Source organism: Salvia hispanica, chromosome 4 (genome assembly GCF_023119035.1).
Source record: "Salvia hispanica cultivar TCC Black 2014 chromosome 4, UniMelb_Shisp_WGS_1.0, whole genome shotgun sequence".
NCBI lineage: Eukaryota > Viridiplantae > Streptophyta > Magnoliopsida > Lamiales > Lamiaceae > Salvia > Salvia hispanica.
In genome coordinates this window covers 27,793,606-27,811,460 of record NC_062968.1, presented here as the reverse complement: position 1 = coordinate 27,811,460, position 17,855 = coordinate 27,793,606, and the positions used below count along the sequence as shown (strand labels likewise).

General features: G+C 37.3%; 1 protein-coding gene across 2 annotated transcripts; it reads left to right on the top strand.

Moving 5' to 3' along the window:
- Positions 1 to 6,674: 6,674 nt before the first annotated feature.
- Positions 6,675 to 17,814, top strand: LOC125223679 (acetyl-CoA carboxylase 1-like). 2 transcript variants are annotated; one of them, XM_048126932.1, is made up of 32 exons: positions 6,675 to 6,905; positions 7,571 to 7,940; positions 8,117 to 8,323; positions 8,420 to 8,578; positions 8,695 to 8,787; positions 8,871 to 8,966; positions 9,054 to 9,227; positions 9,425 to 9,518; positions 9,611 to 9,798; positions 9,880 to 9,930; positions 10,010 to 10,049; positions 10,177 to 10,301; positions 10,393 to 10,509; positions 10,602 to 10,676; positions 10,761 to 10,817; positions 10,915 to 11,019; positions 11,170 to 11,256; positions 11,338 to 11,529; positions 11,604 to 11,792; positions 12,009 to 12,119; positions 12,206 to 12,292; positions 12,389 to 12,565; positions 12,645 to 12,722; positions 12,818 to 12,940; positions 13,100 to 13,369; positions 13,450 to 13,775; positions 13,893 to 14,130; positions 14,217 to 14,560; positions 14,642 to 14,855; positions 14,942 to 15,118; positions 15,197 to 17,344; positions 17,429 to 17,814. In XM_048126932.1, exons 2-32 carry the CDS (start codon positions 7,581 to 7,583, stop codon positions 17,483 to 17,485), a joined length of 6,759 nt encoding a protein of 2,252 aa, XP_047982889.1. In that variant the 5' UTR covers positions 6,675 to 6,905; positions 7,571 to 7,580; the 3' UTR covers positions 17,486 to 17,814. The 2 variants fall into 2 exon arrangements, with proteins under 2 accessions (XP_047982889.1, XP_047982890.1); XM_048126933.1 differs by lacking the exon at positions 6,675 to 6,905 and adding an exon at positions 6,948 to 7,046.
- Positions 17,815 to 17,855: the final 41 nt, after the last annotated feature.

Here is a 17,855-nt window from a genome sequence, read left to right as displayed (position 1 = left end):
TGTAAGAAAATAAAATTAGGTACAACGTGAGGCCGCAGATAAGCCATATCCTTCGCCCAATCAACGGCCGTCATTTTCAATTACATCAATTTCTATTTATTGCGCAATCAATTTGCTTTTTTGCTAAATACAGTATTTCTTGTATATTCTTTGATGTCAATGCATACGTGCTTATATCTTTAGAGCAAAATTGATGTAGATTTAAAATTTACTTTATTCTACTTAAAAATAGTACTACTATGTCAAGAATTTTAATAAAAATTGTTATTTCTTTCGTTTCAGCGAGACGTTGCATCTAATTTGGCACAAGGTTAAGAAAAATGTTTTGGTAAGTTAAATGAGATGATGACGTTGAAGAAATAGTAAAGTACAAGAAATTAAAAAAAGAATAAAGTAGAAAAAGATAATTACAATACTAGAAATAATTTAAAGGAGAAAAAGGTAAGAAATTAATAGTACTACTAATAGCTTTTGCAAAATAAAAAATGAATCAATTAACTTGAGACATCCTAAAAAATTTAATACTCTCTCCGTCTCAAGATATTAGACCCATATACAATTTTGAGATGTCGCAACATACTTGAGCCATTTCTATTTATGGTAAAAATTTACTTTATTACCAACTCCACTTACACCACTAAACAACATCTCCTAAATTCCAGTGCCAAAAAAAAGGGATCTAATATCTTGGGACGGGGAGAGTACAAATTAATTTAGTTAGGATGGAGGGAATGTCGCTATAAAGATAATATTAGTTTGTAATTGTTAAAATTTATTTTATTCGTGTATTAATTAATATAGAAGCTTGCAAATAATTAAGTTAATACGCCATAATATTTCTCAAAATGAAAATGTATCATTTTATTTGAGACTTACTAAAAGGAAAAAAAAATATTAGTATTTTTTTAAGCTAATTTCTATTTTTGGCAAGTTTTCTTTATAACGAGGTGGACTCATTCACCACTATTAATACTTGAATAATTTTTATTTCTACTTCTGTAATATTTTATCAATTTTGAGGAGTGGAGTTTGCAGCAACAAAAGAATTTGTAATTTGTAGAGTTATATGAGAGAGTATTAGGTTCATAATTAGGGTAATATATGCCCATTCATTATTGGTGGTACGAAGACCCAAAATTTTTTTGGAACTAATTTGTCCCATTAAAATTGTAAAGAGTCCCTTTCCTTAAATGTCAATAAAATGCGTGCTCATAGTTTGAATTTTTTCTTCATTAATAGTATTACTTATTTTCATAAACTACTTATATTAGTATTAGAGTGTGAATAAATGGTACTCCATATATTACTTTATTTCTATGAGTATAATGTCATTTGCTACTATAATTTTTTGCCTATCCTCTATTTTTAATATTGTTTGCAAAAAAAATTTTTAAACTATTCTTTTATTATTATCATATGAAATTATATATATTTATTAGTTGTGTAATTCACCATTTTATTCTCTATGATCAAGATTCAGATGTTTTGAGTATTACTATAAGTTGTTAATTAATTATTTTATATTTATGGTGTTTCAGTATTTATTGATTTTTATGTAATTATCTCTCTTCAAAATAATGGTTTTAACTTGTGGTTAAGGATTGTTTTTTTTTTGGTCTATTAATATCGTATATTGTTTGGCAACAATAAATACACTCTTTCAACTCAAATTTTCCATCACTATTCACTCTATTCATTAGATTATCATGTTACTATATTTGTTATAGGTGAAGATTTTCTTTTTGTCTATTAATATAAATATATGTAGTCTTATTTATTATTATATTTTATTTTTAATTTTATGCTTTACGTACACTTTCAATTTTTTGTTCACAATAATTTAATATTATATACGCATTTCTAAGGAAAATACAATGTACCGTGAGTGTGATACTGGTTACTATTTATAAACTTGGGCCCAGCCCATATTAATTCTGCGCTAAAGTATAAGTCCATTATTACTAAAACAAAAAATCAGATTAAATCTTTTGCTTTATTATTTTATCTTGGTTGTTTTAGAGTAAAAATTCAGTGTTTCGGATGAATTGTTACGCTGTGTGTACAATTAATCATATATGCAGAAATGTTTTATCTCTCTCTGCAATTGTGATTGACTGGACGCATCATATGACAATAAATTCCTGCCTTTAAATTTTCTTGGTTGGTCTCATGCACACAAATACACGTTCGATGTGAGTATTTTTTGCCAAGTCGATATGCTATATTAATTCCAAAATTATTCAATAATTTGACATAGCCTAAATTCGACATCCAGGATATCGGATATCACCAAATTAAAAAATTAAAAAATTCAGTGAAAAATATTGGATATCGGATATTCAGTGAAAATTTGAAAAAAATGTTAAAATTTGTAACTTTCACTACCAATTATGAAGTGTGAGACTAATCATAATTTATTAATTTGATTAAAATTACTCCATCCGTCCATCAATAATTGTTACATTTGTTTTTTTTAACTATACTCCCTCCGTCCCAGAGAAGTTGGCATACTTTGAAAATGGCACGGGATTTTAGGAGGTTTTGTTTTGTGTGTTAAATGGAGAGAGAAAATATAATTTTTATATTCATGTGAGAGAGAACTTTTTCCAAAAAGGGAAATGTGACATCTTTTGTGGGACAAACTAAAAAGGAAAGTGTGCCAACTTCTCTGGGACGGAGGGAGTATTTTATAATGGATCTCACATTCCACTAATTTTATTTCACTCATATTTCACTATAAAATTAATAGTATATAAAAGTAAGACACACCTCCTACTAATCTTTTTTCACTCATTTTTTACTAGTAGTATATTTTTTTAAAACTCATACCCAGTTAAATTGGCCTTAAATTGATGGATGGAAGGAGTAATACTTTTACTGACATTTTAGAGAATATTAATGAGTTCCCTGTATATTGTGTGACATACTTTAATTTTCTATAACCAATTTAAATATTCATGCGACATGTATAGATAGTGTGTATATGTAAGAAAATAAAATTAGGTAGAACGTGAGGCCGCAGATTAGCCATATCCTTCGCTCAATCAACGGCCGTCATTATTCGTTACATCAATTTCTATTTCTCGCGCAAACTACATGAAAATGTAATCATTTGTCTTTTTGCTACTATTATTTCTTACTCCTTTCGTCCACAAAAAAAAATAAAGTAATTTGTGTATAGCACGGGTTTTAATGTAGAATTAGTAAAGTAAGAGAGAATGAAAAAAAAAGAAAATGATAAAAAGTAAGTGAGAAGTAGTGTTAGTGGAATGATGTGTAGGGTTATTATTTGTTGAAAACTTTTCATAAATGAATGTGCTCTATATTTTATGGACAACAAAAAATGGTAATTGTGCTCTATTTTTTGTGGACGGAGTCAATGCATACGTGTTTATATCTTTAGAGCAAAATTGATGCTTAAAAATAGTACTCTCAAGAATTTTAATAAAAATTGTTATTTCTTTCGTTTCAGCTCTAATTTGGCACAAGGTTAAGAAAAATGTTTTAGTAAGTTAAATGAGAAGATAACGTAGAAGAAATAGTAAAGTACTTACAAGATATTAAATAAAAATAAAGTAGAAAAAAATAATTATAATATTAGAGATGAAAAGAGAAAAAAATAATTAATAAAATAATATTACTAATACTTAATTAACTTGAGACATCCTAAAAAATTTAATACAAATCAATTTAGTTAGGATGGAGGGAATGTAGTTATAAAGATAATATTAGTTCGTAATTGTTAAAATTTATTTTATTTGTGTATTAATTACGAAAGAAGCTTGCAAATAATTAAGTTAATTGATTGAAGCATTTTATGATAATATTTCTCACGGTGAAATTAAAATGTACTATCATCTTATTTGAGACAAAAAAAAACCAATATGTCATGTTAATTGGAAGAGAGAAAATAATAGTATTACTTTTTTTTAAAAAAAAGAGTTTTTCATTATGAAATTAATAGCATATGAAAATACGATACTTACATTCTATTATTAACTTTTTTTTTACATTTTCTAAAATCGAAGCCGAGTCAAAAGTAAGACAATATATGGTGGATAAGGAGGCATATTGTATATTGTAAGTAAAAAAAATAGGTGGATCATATTGTAGAAAAAACAAACATATTGATATATTTAAAGTAATGGGGTGTGATTTTGATTGTTAATCGTTATAAGATAGTGTTTTATTTTCTCAATTTACGTTATACAATATATTTCATCAATGTCCCATAAAAATACTTTACTTTTTCTATTTTGATACGTTCCATAAAAAATGTTACATTTCTATTTTTGGTAAGTCCTAATTAATTCTTCACTATTAATACTTAAATTATTTTTCTTTCTATTTCTCTCCTAGTTTACTAATTTTTTATTAAAACTCATATCATCCCTAAAGTCTCTATTTTTATGAAACGAAAAAATATTTATTGGTAATTTCGAATGACGAACAATTAATTTCTCTGTCAATACAAAAGTTATTCTACTAAATTCGCACAAAGAGATGAGATACTATAGTTCCATAGTCATAAATTGTTTTTTAATTTTAAATACTTCGAAAAAACTAAAACTTAAAGCACGATCAATAATGTAAAATATACGTATATGGTCAACAAATTCCCAATTAAATGTAGCAAATAATTTAAAAAATTAGGAAGAAAAGTTGACGAATAATGAAATACACCTAACTTCCAACCATAATTGAACACCAATGCAACATTAATACTGGTCACCTATCTATACCCCAAATTTAATTTCACAATACTATGATTATTTAGTTTCTTTGTTTAAATTTTCCACAAAAACTTACTCCATGTTAACGGTTCCATTAGTCAAAATTTGCAATACAATATTTATAGTTTCTTATTAGTAACTATTAAGAGAAAATGATCCATCCAACCTACAACAACGCATTTGATACCATCACAATATTTATATTCCTTATATAATTGTATTAATGTTTTGATTATATATAGATTTAAATTTAGACCCATTTGATAATATTAATATAGTAATTTATTTATTTCATTCATTTCAATTCACTCATTAATCTGTAAATATACTATTTAGTGATAACTAGGATCGAGTTACATTGATACCGATATCAGTGACTATATTTAGGAATAGAATTATAGTCTAACAAAATATATTACTGCACTACTTATATGATTATGACATACTATTTTTTTGTGTGAGTTTTTATAAATGAAAAATTATTTCTAAAAGCAAAATTTTGATGAACAACCTTTCATTGCCTAAATAATTTGGAATTATTGGTAAAAATAAGAGGTTTGGTGGACGACGCTACCAACTTCACAGTCAACACACGCAAAACTTCCAATTTCATGTGAAATGTATTTAACTTGAAAAAACAAAACAAAAATAAAATCTTCTTCAATGTCATTAAACAAGAATTAATTATGTCTTGCACTTTTAGTAATTGTAGATAGTATATGCATCTTATTTGGGAAAAAGGAATTTACATTTCCATTACATGAAAAACCCTCAAACAAGAGTAGACATATTAATTAATCATTTTTATACTATATATTATATACCACTCCATATACTAATATATTACTATTCCAATATTTTTCTTGTGAAATTTTTGACTGAATACTGAGAAAAAGCTAGAAGATCATGTTTGTTATCGGCTTATTAAGAAAAAGCTAGCAGATCATGTATGTTATTGGTTTATTATTATTTATGAAGCTAATTATTTTGAAATATAGTTTTTGCAGATAATATTAATATCATGGCTAATGGTTAAAGGTGAAGATAATGTTACTCTTTGGTATTAGCTGCTCGATTTCAAAATTATAAATATGCTCGATAAATTATGATGTTCAAATTTGTGTTATTTCTACTACTTCAACAGTAACAATTGATCTAATGGCGTTGCAGAGTTGACCGATCACACAACCAGCAAAATCGATTATGAATTTGCTTCCGTCCATTTTATTGAGGTAATATTTTACTATTTGCTTTTTCTAAATCTTGTATAGCTATAATGAAACCTACCTCCAAAATAATCATCTAATTTTTGACAAGATCACTCGTTGAACATTAGTAATGAATGTGTAGGAACATTGCACATACATTTCTTGTTGGTATAATTCACACTTTTTTCATTCAACTTATTATTCCTCATTAAGTGCAAATAATTGCACTCACTATTAAAGCTTATACAATAACATCATCAAAAGAGGAATAAGTGTTTGTGATTTCCATAATTGTCACTAAAATCAAGGGAAATTGCACACTAGGTCCAATCATAGACAACACTTAACACAAGAAAACAATTCATATTAAAAGATGGAAAGTGAAAAATGTATCGAGAGTTTTTAGAAATCAAAAGAGTAGGTTCATGCTAATTGCTAAACTTTCCAAGTTGTGTAAAATCTATTCCTTCTAAAAAATGTATGATAGTAATTATGAATACAAGAAATGATTTTTTTAATGGAATCTAATTTCATTTTATTAAATTTAATTAGTGAGTGAATATATAAATTTGGTACAACGAAAAATGGGTGGTTAACCACGTGCGCGCCCTAAATGAGAGGCCCCTCATAATGATGGTATTTATTATTTGGTCCCCCAACCATCCCCAACCAAACCCCAAACTGCAAAACCAAAATTATAAAATCAAATTCAATTAAAATAATTATTGTGTGCCACCCCCTCTCATCTACTTCGCTTCTGCAACTAATTTTTTCTTTTTAAAATTCACTCTGCATATAGATTTGCATGTTCTCACTCTGCTGAATTTAGTCTCCCCCATTTCTCTTAAATCCCATTTGCTGCGGAATTAAATTTGCCTTCAAATTTTGTGACGCAAGAAAGCCACTTGTGCTAGTAAAAAGATTGTATTTTGCATCATTTCCCCTTCTGGGCTTGTTTGATTAGGTACTGCTTCTCTCCAATTGGTGTTGCTCTTGTTTGGTGGAAAAAGGGGTTTGTTTGTTGTTTCTTTCGGTGCTGGAATTTGAGCCGAAGATTGAGTTATTGTTTATTTGATTTTGGCGGAAAATTCAACTAAAAACGGTGGTGAGAAGCTTAGAGTGTGTGGTGATGAATCTGTTGAGTTGATTGAGTTGAATTCGGTGGGGTATGATTTGTTTTTGATGTGTTTCTTTGGTGGCTGATCGTTTTCAGCATCATCATTGACTATGATCCTGTATTTATGTGTGTGTTTGTGTGTGTGTGTTTATAGGTTTGGGGTTAAATTTAAGATTTCAATTTTAGCTTTGAGTCAATTTGGGGATTGAATCACTTGAATTTTATTTTTGTGGTTTATGAGCTAATTGGTGGTTTTTCATACAATGTCAAGTTTTGGCTGTTTTACTTTTTTGGATGTATCTTTGATTTGATAATCATGATTTTTGTTTGAATTTCTTGAAAGAAGGGTTTTGAAATGATGAGAATTTTGCATCTGTAGGGCCTCCACTGAGTGATTTGATGATTTCCTTTTGTTGTAGTGATTTAGCTACTTGTGTTTTTACACTATGTGAAGTGAATGTGTGAAAGAATGATACAAGATCTCTTGAGTTGTAACTGGTTGTTATTTTCAGAGGCCACAAGATGTCAGAAGCGCAGAGGCGGCCAATCGCGGTCAGTGGGTATGTAAATGGAGCCATTCCATCGAGGTCTCCCACCGTGATACCTGAGGTGGACGAGTTCTGTCAATCCCTCGGAGGAAAGAGGGCGATTCATAGTATCTTGATTGCCAACAATGGGATGGCGGCTGTCAAGTTTATACGTAGTATTAGGACGTGGGCGTATGAGACGTTTGGCACTGACAAGGCGATCTTGTTGGTGGCAATGGCTACTCCCGAGGACATGAGGATCAATGCAGAGCATATTAGGATAGCCGATCAGTTTGTAGAAGTTCCCGGTGGGACTAACAATAACAATTATGCTAATGTGCAGCTCATAGTCGAGGTTTGTGTTTACACATCTTTGTTACAGCATTTTATGTGACGGGAAAGTGTGGGGCGTGGTGGATTTCACTAGTAATGTCGAGGAAACTGATTTGGAAGAATGGCAAAGAAAAATTGAGATGAATGTAGCACATTGAGCACAAAAATGACGAAAGCTACACCTTTTGTTTTGTGCAGATGGCAGAGATGACACACGTTGATGCCGTGTGGCCTGGTTGGGGTCATGCATCCGAGAATCCAGAGCTACCCGATGCTTTGGGTGCAAAAGGCATCATATTTCTCGGGCCACCAGCTGCATCCATGGCTGCGTTGGGAGATAAAATAGGGTCATCTTTGATTGCACAAGCTGCAACTGTGCCGACTCTTCCATGGAGTGGCTCTCATGTAAAGTGCACTCTGTCATGAAGCTCTTGCTCTTCTTTAAGTTTTCTCTCTCATATATATACACGTATATATTTATATGCAAGTGTTCCATTGTAGGTAAAAATTCCTCAAGAGAGCTGCATCACGATTCCAGATGAGATTTATCAAGAAGCATGTGTTCATTCAACTGAAGAAGCCATTGCTAGCTGTCAAGTTGTGGGTTACCCTGCAATGATCAAGGCATCTTGGGGTGGAGGTGGCAAAGGCATAAGAAAGGTTTAATTTTCGACCATATTTTTGTTATAGAACTAAGCCCTTCTTTTCAAGTAAGCGGGAAACTTGATCGTGATTAAGTTTCTGCTGTTGGTTTGACTACTCATACTACTTTTCAGGTCCACAATGATGACGAGGTCAAGGCTTTGTTCAAGCAAGTCCAGGGCGAAGTTCCCGGCTCCCCCATATTTATAATGAAAGTTGCCTCACAGGTTAGCGGATTCACATTTTTTATGTTAATGGAGAGACAAACCACTGAGTCTCTATTCTTATACCAGCCTGTTTTGTTGCTTAGAGCCGACATCTCGAAGTCCAACTGCTCTGTGATCAACATGGAAATGTCGTAGCTTTGCATAGCAGGGATTGCAGTGTCCAAAGACGACACCAGAAAGTCGGTTAGCTTCCCTTTTGTGGTTCATCCCTTGCTCTTTGTTGAGCTGACTCGTTGCTCACTTCTTTGTCTGGTGATGTTAAATAGATCATTGAAGAGGGCCCAATCACTGTGGCTCCCATTGAAACAGTAAAGAAACTCGAGCAGGCTGCTAGAAGGTTGGCCAAAAGTGTAAATTATGTTGGTGCCGCAACTGTGGAGTATCTGTACAGTATGGAAACAGGGGAATATTACTTTTTGGAGCTAAACCCGCGGCTACAGGTTTTTATTTCTCAACTTCAACATCGATGATGATGAATCTGATGCTTACTGTTTTGTGTATGTTTAAGAACATTGGATTTGTAGAGTTGTGAGGATTCTAAGGCTAGATTTTTTTATTCTAAACAAAAAAACTATGTTTCGACTATTTGGGAACCATTTTTTGTTACTTGAGACTGAGCTCTGATCTACAAACATAGGTGGAGCACCCCGTCACAGAGTGGATAGCTGAGATAAATCTTCCTGCTGCACAAGTCGTGGTTGGGATGGGTATCCCTCTTTGGCAAATTCCAGGTTTGGGTTCGGAACTGTATTATCTCATTCACAACTTTTGTTGCGTATCGTATTTGCTGATTAGCTTATATTCTCATGCTGGGTAATATCAGAGATACGGAGATTCTATGGGATGGAACATGGTGGAGGATATGATTCTTGGAGGAAAACGTCTGTCTCTGCCACTCCGTTTGATTTCGACAAGGCTGAGTCGGTGAGACCTAAAGGTCACTGTGTGGCGGTTCGTGTGACCAGTGAAGATCCTGATGATGGTTTCAAGCCAACGAGCGGAAGAGTACAGGTGAGAAATCTCCCACCGATCAGTTTCTATTTACGAATCGCCTTGTGAAGATCATTCTTTGACACAAGTAACTCTGAACAGGAGTTGAGCTTCAAAAGTAAGCCGAATGTGTGGGCGTATTTTTCTGTCAAGGTACAAATACTAGATATCTTTTGCTATAAGTTTCGGCGTAAGTAAAATTCCATGCTAATTAATTTGTTAATGATCACAGTCTGGAGGCGGCATTCATGAATTTTCAGACTCCCAATTTGGTAAGTTTTGTAGCATAGTTCTTACTGACCGAGGAACCTCTTTTAAGGTCACATATATACTTGATTCTGAAGAAGATTTCATGTGTGTTTGGTGTAGCTCCTGTAATCATTATTTTCTCTATCTTAGGACATGTATTTGCTTTTGGAGAGTCTCGAGCTCTGGCCATCTCAAATATGGTTCTTGGGCTTAAAGAAATTCAGATTAGAGGAGAAATTCGTACGAATGTGGATTACTCTATCGATCTGTTAAATGTAAGAATCTTGAATATCAAATCTCATTTGAGTCCCTTAGTAACGTCGTTTCTCGTTGTAGAGGTGAAGACTCTTACATTAACCTCTACAGGCCGTAGATTACAAGGAAAACAAAATCCATACAGGGTGGCTCGATAGCAGAATCGCAATGAGGGTCCGAGCAGAACGACCCCCTTGGTATCTTTCAGTTGTCGGTGGAGCTCTTTACGTAAGTGCATATACAATACATTTCATCAAATCATGTAATTGTAAATTTGTAACATTTCCTTATTAATACTTTAACCCTTATCTGCAAACCAGAAAGCTTCTACTAGTAGTGCAGCCACAGTTTCGGAATATGTTGGTTATCTTGAAAAAGGACAGATTCCTCCAAAGGTAAGTGTCAGTGTGCATGAAATTTAAGATCTAGTTCTCGATTTTTTTCACGTTGCACACGATTGACATGGTTTCCTCTTGCAGCATATTTCGCTGGTCAATTCTCAAGTTTCACTAAATATTGAAGGAAGCAAATATACAGTAAGTTTAGAACATGTAGAATTGTGGGACTGATTTTGTCGTATCGCCCGACATTGCTTTGATTTAAAATTATTTTTGTTTATTTTGTTCTATTTAGATTAATATGGTTAGAGGAGGACCTGGAAGCTATAGATTAATGATGAACAGCTCCGAGATCGAAGCTGAAATACATACACTACGAGATGGAGGTCTATTAATGCAGGCAAGCAGCAAATTCTCTAATGGTTGCTTTTGCTTTTAAAATTGTGTATGATTAATTGTGTTATTATTACTTATTAGAAGAGTTTATTTGTAGTTATGTTTCTTGAATGTATCTCGACATTTAGATTGTAACCTAATGTGATTGTTGCAGCTTGATGGAAACAGTCACGTGATATATGCTGAAGAGGAAGCAGCAGGGACCCGCCTTCTCATCGATGGAAGGACTTGTTTGCTTCAGGTGTGACATTTTACCTCTTATTCATTGATTAGTAAATCAAGTTGTGTCGATAGAGATTTAACCGATTGACTGCTGATCCAGAACGATCACGACCCGTCCAAGTTGATTGCGGAGACACCGTGCAAGCTACTCCGGTATCTTGTCACGGATGGCAGCCACGTCGATGCCGACACACCTTATGCGGAAGTTGAGGTCATGAAGATGTGCATGCCCCTTCTCTCGCCTGCTTCCGGAAAGATCCAATTTAAGATGTCCGAAGGTCAAGCGATGCAGGTAAGCTAGTTGTGAGAGCCTCATTTCGCAATCTGCTATGTTGTCTCTCGAGAACTAAGGCTGATTGTTTTAAGGCCGGGGAGCTTATAGCAAGACTCGACTTGGATGACCCTTCGGCTGTGAGGAAAGCAGAACCCTTCCATGGTAGTTTTCCTGTTCTCGGACCTCCAACGGCCATATCCGGTAAAGTTCACCAACGGTGTGCTGCAAGCTTGAATGCAGCTCGGATGGTTCTTGCTGGATACGAGCATAAGATTGACGAAGTAAGGGTTCTCCCTAATTGAATTCTAATTGTGATGAATAAACCCCAATTATGGAATAATGAGTCCTAATTGGGGATTGATGAACCCTAATTGAGGTGAATGTACCGTATAGATCGGATATACACAAGTTTTACCAATTCTTGACGTTGCATATACAATGTGCCTGTAATCTATACTGCATGTGTTTGTAAACCACGTTTTGATTTTCCATTACAGGTAGTTCAGAATTTGCTTAGTTGCTTGGACAATCCCGAGCTCCCGTTCTTGCAGTGGCAAGAATGCTTTGCTGTCCTAGCAAACAGACTACCTAAAGAGCTTAGATACGAGGTTTATAGCAGAAGCTCATTTCAAATTACTACTGGTTTTATGCTAAGTCGACAAACGGGTTTACTTTTTGCTTTGCAAACTCACAGTTAGAAACGAGCTATAGGGAGTTTGAGGGAATCGCCAATATGCAAAATGCCGATTTCCCTGCAAAAGTCTTACGTGGAATTCTTGAGGTTGGTTATTGATCACTTCGTCCCATTAATTCAAAGTTGAAGCGTAGCCAGTTTTCCACTAAGCTTGTCGACATACTGTTTCCTATAACTCTTCAGGCCCATTTGAGCTACTGTCCCGAGAAAGAGAAAGTAGCTCAAGAACGGTTGGTCGAGCCTCTGATGAGTCTTGTCAAATCTTACGAGCGAGGCCGAGAAGGCCATGCCCGCATCATAGTCCAGGGCCTTTTCGAAAACTATTTATCCGTTGAAGAATTATTCAATGATAATATTCAGGTAAACTATTTATTCGAAAAAAACATGTAAGGTTTTGCCTTCGTCTGGAATTCGTGTTGAGCTATCATATGGTTTTCAGGCTGATGTGATCGAACGTTTAAGACTCCAATACAAGAAAGATCTCCTCAAAATCGTGGACATTGTACTTTCTCATCAGGTATATTTCCGATTTAATCACGTGCCCGTGGACTTGTCTTATAGTTGATTGTTCTATCGAGAAAGCTTATTTGACAAATTGTACTAATATTATAGGGCATCAGGAGCAAAAATAAGCTGATACTACGTCTTATGGAACAACTTGTGTACCCAAACCCCGCTGCATATCGTGATCAATTAATCCGCTTCTCGTCACTCAACCATACAAACTACTCCGAGGTTCGCAAATCCTTTTATTTTCTGCTACATATGTTTCTATAGGATTTCTGTGTTTAATGTTGCGTCGTTAAGAAGTTTTGACAATTTTTTTTTTAAATTTTGAGGTCGTCTCATTTCACTTGGTTCCTTTAATCTGATCCTCACTCTATATTTATACAGTTAGCACTGAAGGCTAGTCAACTGCTCGAGCAGACTAAACTTAGTGAGCTTCGTTCAAATATTGCGAGAAGTCTCTCGGAGTTGGAAATGTTCACGGAAGAAGGCGAGAACATGGATACTCCGAAGAGGAAAAGTGCAATAAACGAACGGATGGAAGCTCTTGTCAATGCCCCTTTGGCTGTTGAAGATGCTCTTATCGGTCTTTTCGATCACAGTGATCACACGCTTCAACGCAGGGTCGTTGAGACTTATGTTCGGAGATTGTATCAGGTACTAACTCTTCACGGACTTGAATGCCATCACTGGCTCACTTGTGGACTTTTCTAACTGAAGTCAATATGTATTTTCAGCCATATCTCGTAAAGGGAAGTGTGAGGATGCAGTGGCATAGAGCAGGGCTTATTGCGTCGTGGCAGTTCTTGGACGAGCATGTAGAGCGGAAGAATGTGTATGAAGACGAGATTTCGGATGAGCCATCGAACATTAGGAAGTGGGGAGCGATGGTTGTCATCAAATCTCTTCAGCTCTTGCCCTTGATTATAACCGCAGCACTGAGGGAAGCAACAAATAATTCGCAAGCTGAAAGTACTAACAACTCAATTCATCTGGGAAACGGTAATATGATGCACATTGCGTTGGCTGGCATCAGCAACCCAATGAGTCTACTTCAGGATAGGTAAGACATGCAAAATAATCACTGTGCTCGTTTTTAGCTCAATTATTTGAAAATCAGTCGTAGGAGCGACGCTTTTCTTCCTCGTTTGTTTGCCTTATCATTTATGCCTCTCGACAGTGGTGATGAGGATCAGGCACAGGAGAGAGTCAACAAGCTAGCGAAAATCCTCAAGGAGAAAGAAGTGAGCTCGAGCCTGAGAAAAGCTGGGGTTGGCGTTGTCAGCTGTATTATACAGAGAGACGAAGGGAGGGGACCAATGAGGCACTCATTCCATTGGTCCGACGAAAAACTCTACTACGAGGAGGAGCCTCTATTGCGTCACTTGGAGCCACCTCTATCCATTTACCTCGAGCTGGTCTGTCTTATCGTATATACTTCTTTTTTCGCATCTTGACTTGTTCTAAATCGAACCTATATTGATATTTTTCCCGCTATGAACAGGATAAACTGAAAGATTACGAAAACATAAGGTACACTCCTTCTCGGGATCGTCAGTGGCACCTCTATACTGTTACAGACAAGCCACGTCCAATCCAAAGAATGTTCCTGCGAACATTTGTGAGGCAGCCCATATCGAATGAAGGTCTGACGGTACTGGATCAGGTCACAACTCAGTCTCTGTGGACTCTATCCTTCACGTCGAGGAGCATTTTAAGATCCATAATATCTGCAATGGAGGAGCTCGAACTCAACTCCCATAACTCCGCTCTCAAACCCGACCACGCACATATGTACCTCTATATTTTGCGAGAGCAACAGATCGGTGATCTTTTGCCTTACCAGAAGTAAGAGAAAATGCCTGCTTTTTTTTGAGAATGTGCTTGTTAGCTCGAATTTTAACCTTGTTTTCAAACACTATTTTGCAGAAGGGCTGACATAGCCACGGGCCAAGAAGAAGCTGCTGTTGAGAAAATCCTGGACGAGCTAGCAAAGGAAATTAATGTGTCGGTTGGCGTCAAAATGCATCGTTTGGGCGTTTGTGAGTGGGAAGTGAAGCTTTGGATATCGTCGAATGGAGAAGCAAACGGAGCTTGGAGAGTCGTTGTCACAAATGTGACTGGTCACACCTGCATTGTCAATGTAAGTCCGTGCTACACGATTATTTGATTTAGACTTCTCATAGCCAAAGTTAATACAAATTTAATGAGTTGTGTTTCAACTATCAGACCTATAGAGAAGTCGAGGATTCCACCACAGACAGAGTAGTCTACACTTCCATCTCAGGACAAGGTCCGTTGCATGGGCAGCCTGTGAATGCACCGTACAAACCGTTGGGAGTTCTCGACCAGAAGCGTCTCCTAGCCCGGAAGAGTAACACGACTTATTGCTATGATTTCCCACTGGTACAGTTTTTACCTTTTCGTGCTTCACATATTCTAGATCGATGCTTGTACATGTCTCAACAATTTCTCTCTTCGCAGGCGTTTGAGGCGGCTTTGAACAAATCATGGTCCGAGCATCAGAGGATTAGCAAGCCTATCGATAAACCATTAATTAAGGTGACGGAGTTGACGTTCTCTGATAAGCAGGGTACTTGGGGTACCCCTCTCATTCCGGAAGAGCGGCCGCCTGGGCTTAACGAGGTTGGGATGGTTGCTTGGCGCATGGAAATGTCGACGCCTGAGTTTCCTTCCGGAAGGACAATTTTCATTGTATCGAATGACGTTACCTTTAAAAATGGTTCGTTTGGTCCAAGAGAAGATGCTTTTTTCAAGGCAGTGACTGACGTTGCGTGCGCTCAGAGACTGCCTCTTATTTATCTCGCAGCCAATTCAGGGGCCCGTATCGGTGTAGCAGAGGAAGTAAAGTCTTGCTTTAAAGTCGGTTGGTCCGATGAAACCAACCCGGAGCGTGGTTTCCAATATGTTTATCTGACCCCTGAGGATTATGCTCGTATCAATACATCTGTGATAGCGCACGAGGTGAAGCTTCCGAGTGGAGAAACTCGATGGGTGATTGATACGATTGTAGGGAAGGAGGATGGTCTAGGAGTCGAGAATTTGACGGGAAGTGGTGCTATCGCGAGTGCGTATTCGAAGGCCTATCATGAAACATTTACGGTGACATATGTGACCGGAAGAACTGTCGGTATCGGTGCTTATCTTGCCCGTCTTGGCATGCGTTGCATACAAAGACTCGATCAGCCGATCATCCTGACCGGTTTCTCAGCGCTAAACAAGCTTCTCGGTCGGGAGGTGTATAGCTCCCACATGCAACTCGGCGGACCTAAAATCATGGCGACAAACGGAGTAGTTCATCTCACAGTCTCGGACGATCTCGAGGGCGTTTCAGCGATTTTAAAGTGGTTAAGCTTCGTCCCACCGTATTCCGGCGGTCCGCTTCCGATTTTGAGCCCGTCGGATCCCCCCGAAAGGCTAGTCGAATATCTACCAGAGACGTCATGTGATCCCCGTGCTGCTATTTGTGGTGCCGTGGATGGTGCCGGGAAATGGCTGGGAGGTATGTTCGATCGGGATAGCTTCATCGAGACGTTGGAAGGCTGGGCGAGGACGGTCGTGACGGGACGCGCGAAGCTCGGAGGAATACCAGTAGGGATTGTCGCTGTCGAGACTCAAACGATGATGCAAGTCATCCCTGCTGACCCAGGGCAGCTCGATTCTCACGAGAGGGTCGTCCCGCAAGCTGGGCAGGTATGGTTTCCCGATTCCGCGACGAAGACCGCTCAAGCGTTGATGGATTTCAACAAGGAAGAGCTGCCGCTCTTCATTCTTGCCAACTGGAGAGGCTTTTCCGGCGGACAACGGGATCTCTTCGAAGGTATCCTACAAGCGGGGTCCACGATCGTCGAGAACCTTAGAACATACGGACAGCCCGTCTTCATCTACATACCTATGATGGGCGAGCTCCGCGGTGGAGCGTGGGTGGTCGTGGACAGTAAGATCAACCCCGATCACATCGAGATGTATGCTGAACGAACCGCTAGAGGGAATGTGCTCGAGCCAGAAGGTCTGATCGAGATCAAGTTTAGAACGAGGGAACTGCTCGAGTGCATGGGCCGGCTCGACCCGGAGCTCATCAATCTCAAGTCTCGACTCCAGGAGGTTAGAAACTCTGGCACGCCCGCGACGGAAGAGATACAGAGTCAGATCAAAGCCCGAGAAAAGAAGCTTCTACCGATATACACTCAGATAGCCACGAAATTCGCAGAGCTGCACGACACTTCGCTTCGAATGGCTGCGAAAGGGGTGATCAATCAAGTGGTCGACTGGCCAAAATCGCGCTCCTTCTTCTACCAGAGATTGCACAGGCGAGTAGGCGAGGACGAGCTAGTCAAGACTCTGAGAGATGCAGCTGGCCATCGTCTTGAATACAGGTCTGCTAGGGACATGATCAAGGAATGGTTCGTGAGCTCGGAGATTGCTGGAGGCAAGAAGAGTGCGTGGGCAGACGACAAGGCTTTCTTCTCATGGAAGGACGACACGAGAAGCTACAACGAGAAGCTGCAAAATCTGCGCGTGCAGAAGATGCTGCAGCAGCTGTCCACGCTCGAAAACTCTACTGAGGATCTACGAGCACTGCCTCAAGCCCTCGCTGCTCTGCTAGCAAAGGTAAAAAACGTGACGAACTCAAACTCGATATCATTGTTAACATCATAGTAACTGAGAAAAAAAAAACACGGTGGACCATTGCAGATGGATATTTCAACGAGGGAGGGGCTGAGAGACGAACTCAGGAAGGCGCTCGACTGATTCGGACGTAGAGACTGCAGCAGGCCCTCGACCTCGACTTGACAGGACATTGCTTCTCTTGCAAGATTAGATGAGCTAAAAGAAGGCTAGATCTTGGCATGTGAGATGCTATTTATTTGAGATCTTGAGAGTAAATCAAGGCTCCATTGCTTGAGCACTCTCCATTTGTAAAATGAAATTATTATTTTTTGGTTAAGTATGTCACTATAAACAAAAAGTTTCCCTCTAAAATATATGAATAAGATTGTGTAGGTGAGGGTATAAAGAGAGATTTTATGGAAAGCTTGAGTTGTAATTGTTCCTCCTAATGCAATGGATTGTCCCTGACAGAGTGACTCTTAAATAATTTATATGATTAATACTTTAATAA

What these genes read in the sequence shown, in the direction of transcription:
- LOC125223679 (XM_048126932.1), top strand. Translation starts at nt 7,581, where the DNA reads ATGTCAGAAGCGCAGAGGCGGCCAATCGCGGTCAGTGGGTATGTAAAT. An exon ending in CTAAAGAGCTTAGATACGAG is followed by an intron (nt 12,120 to 12,205) that starts GTTTATAGCAGA and finishes GCAAACTCACAG; the next exon opens with TTAGAAACGAGCTATAGGGA. An exon ending in ATGAGTCTACTTCAGGATAG is followed by an intron (nt 13,776 to 13,892) that starts GTAAGACATGCA and finishes GCCTCTCGACAG; the next exon opens with TGGTGATGAGGATCAGGCAC.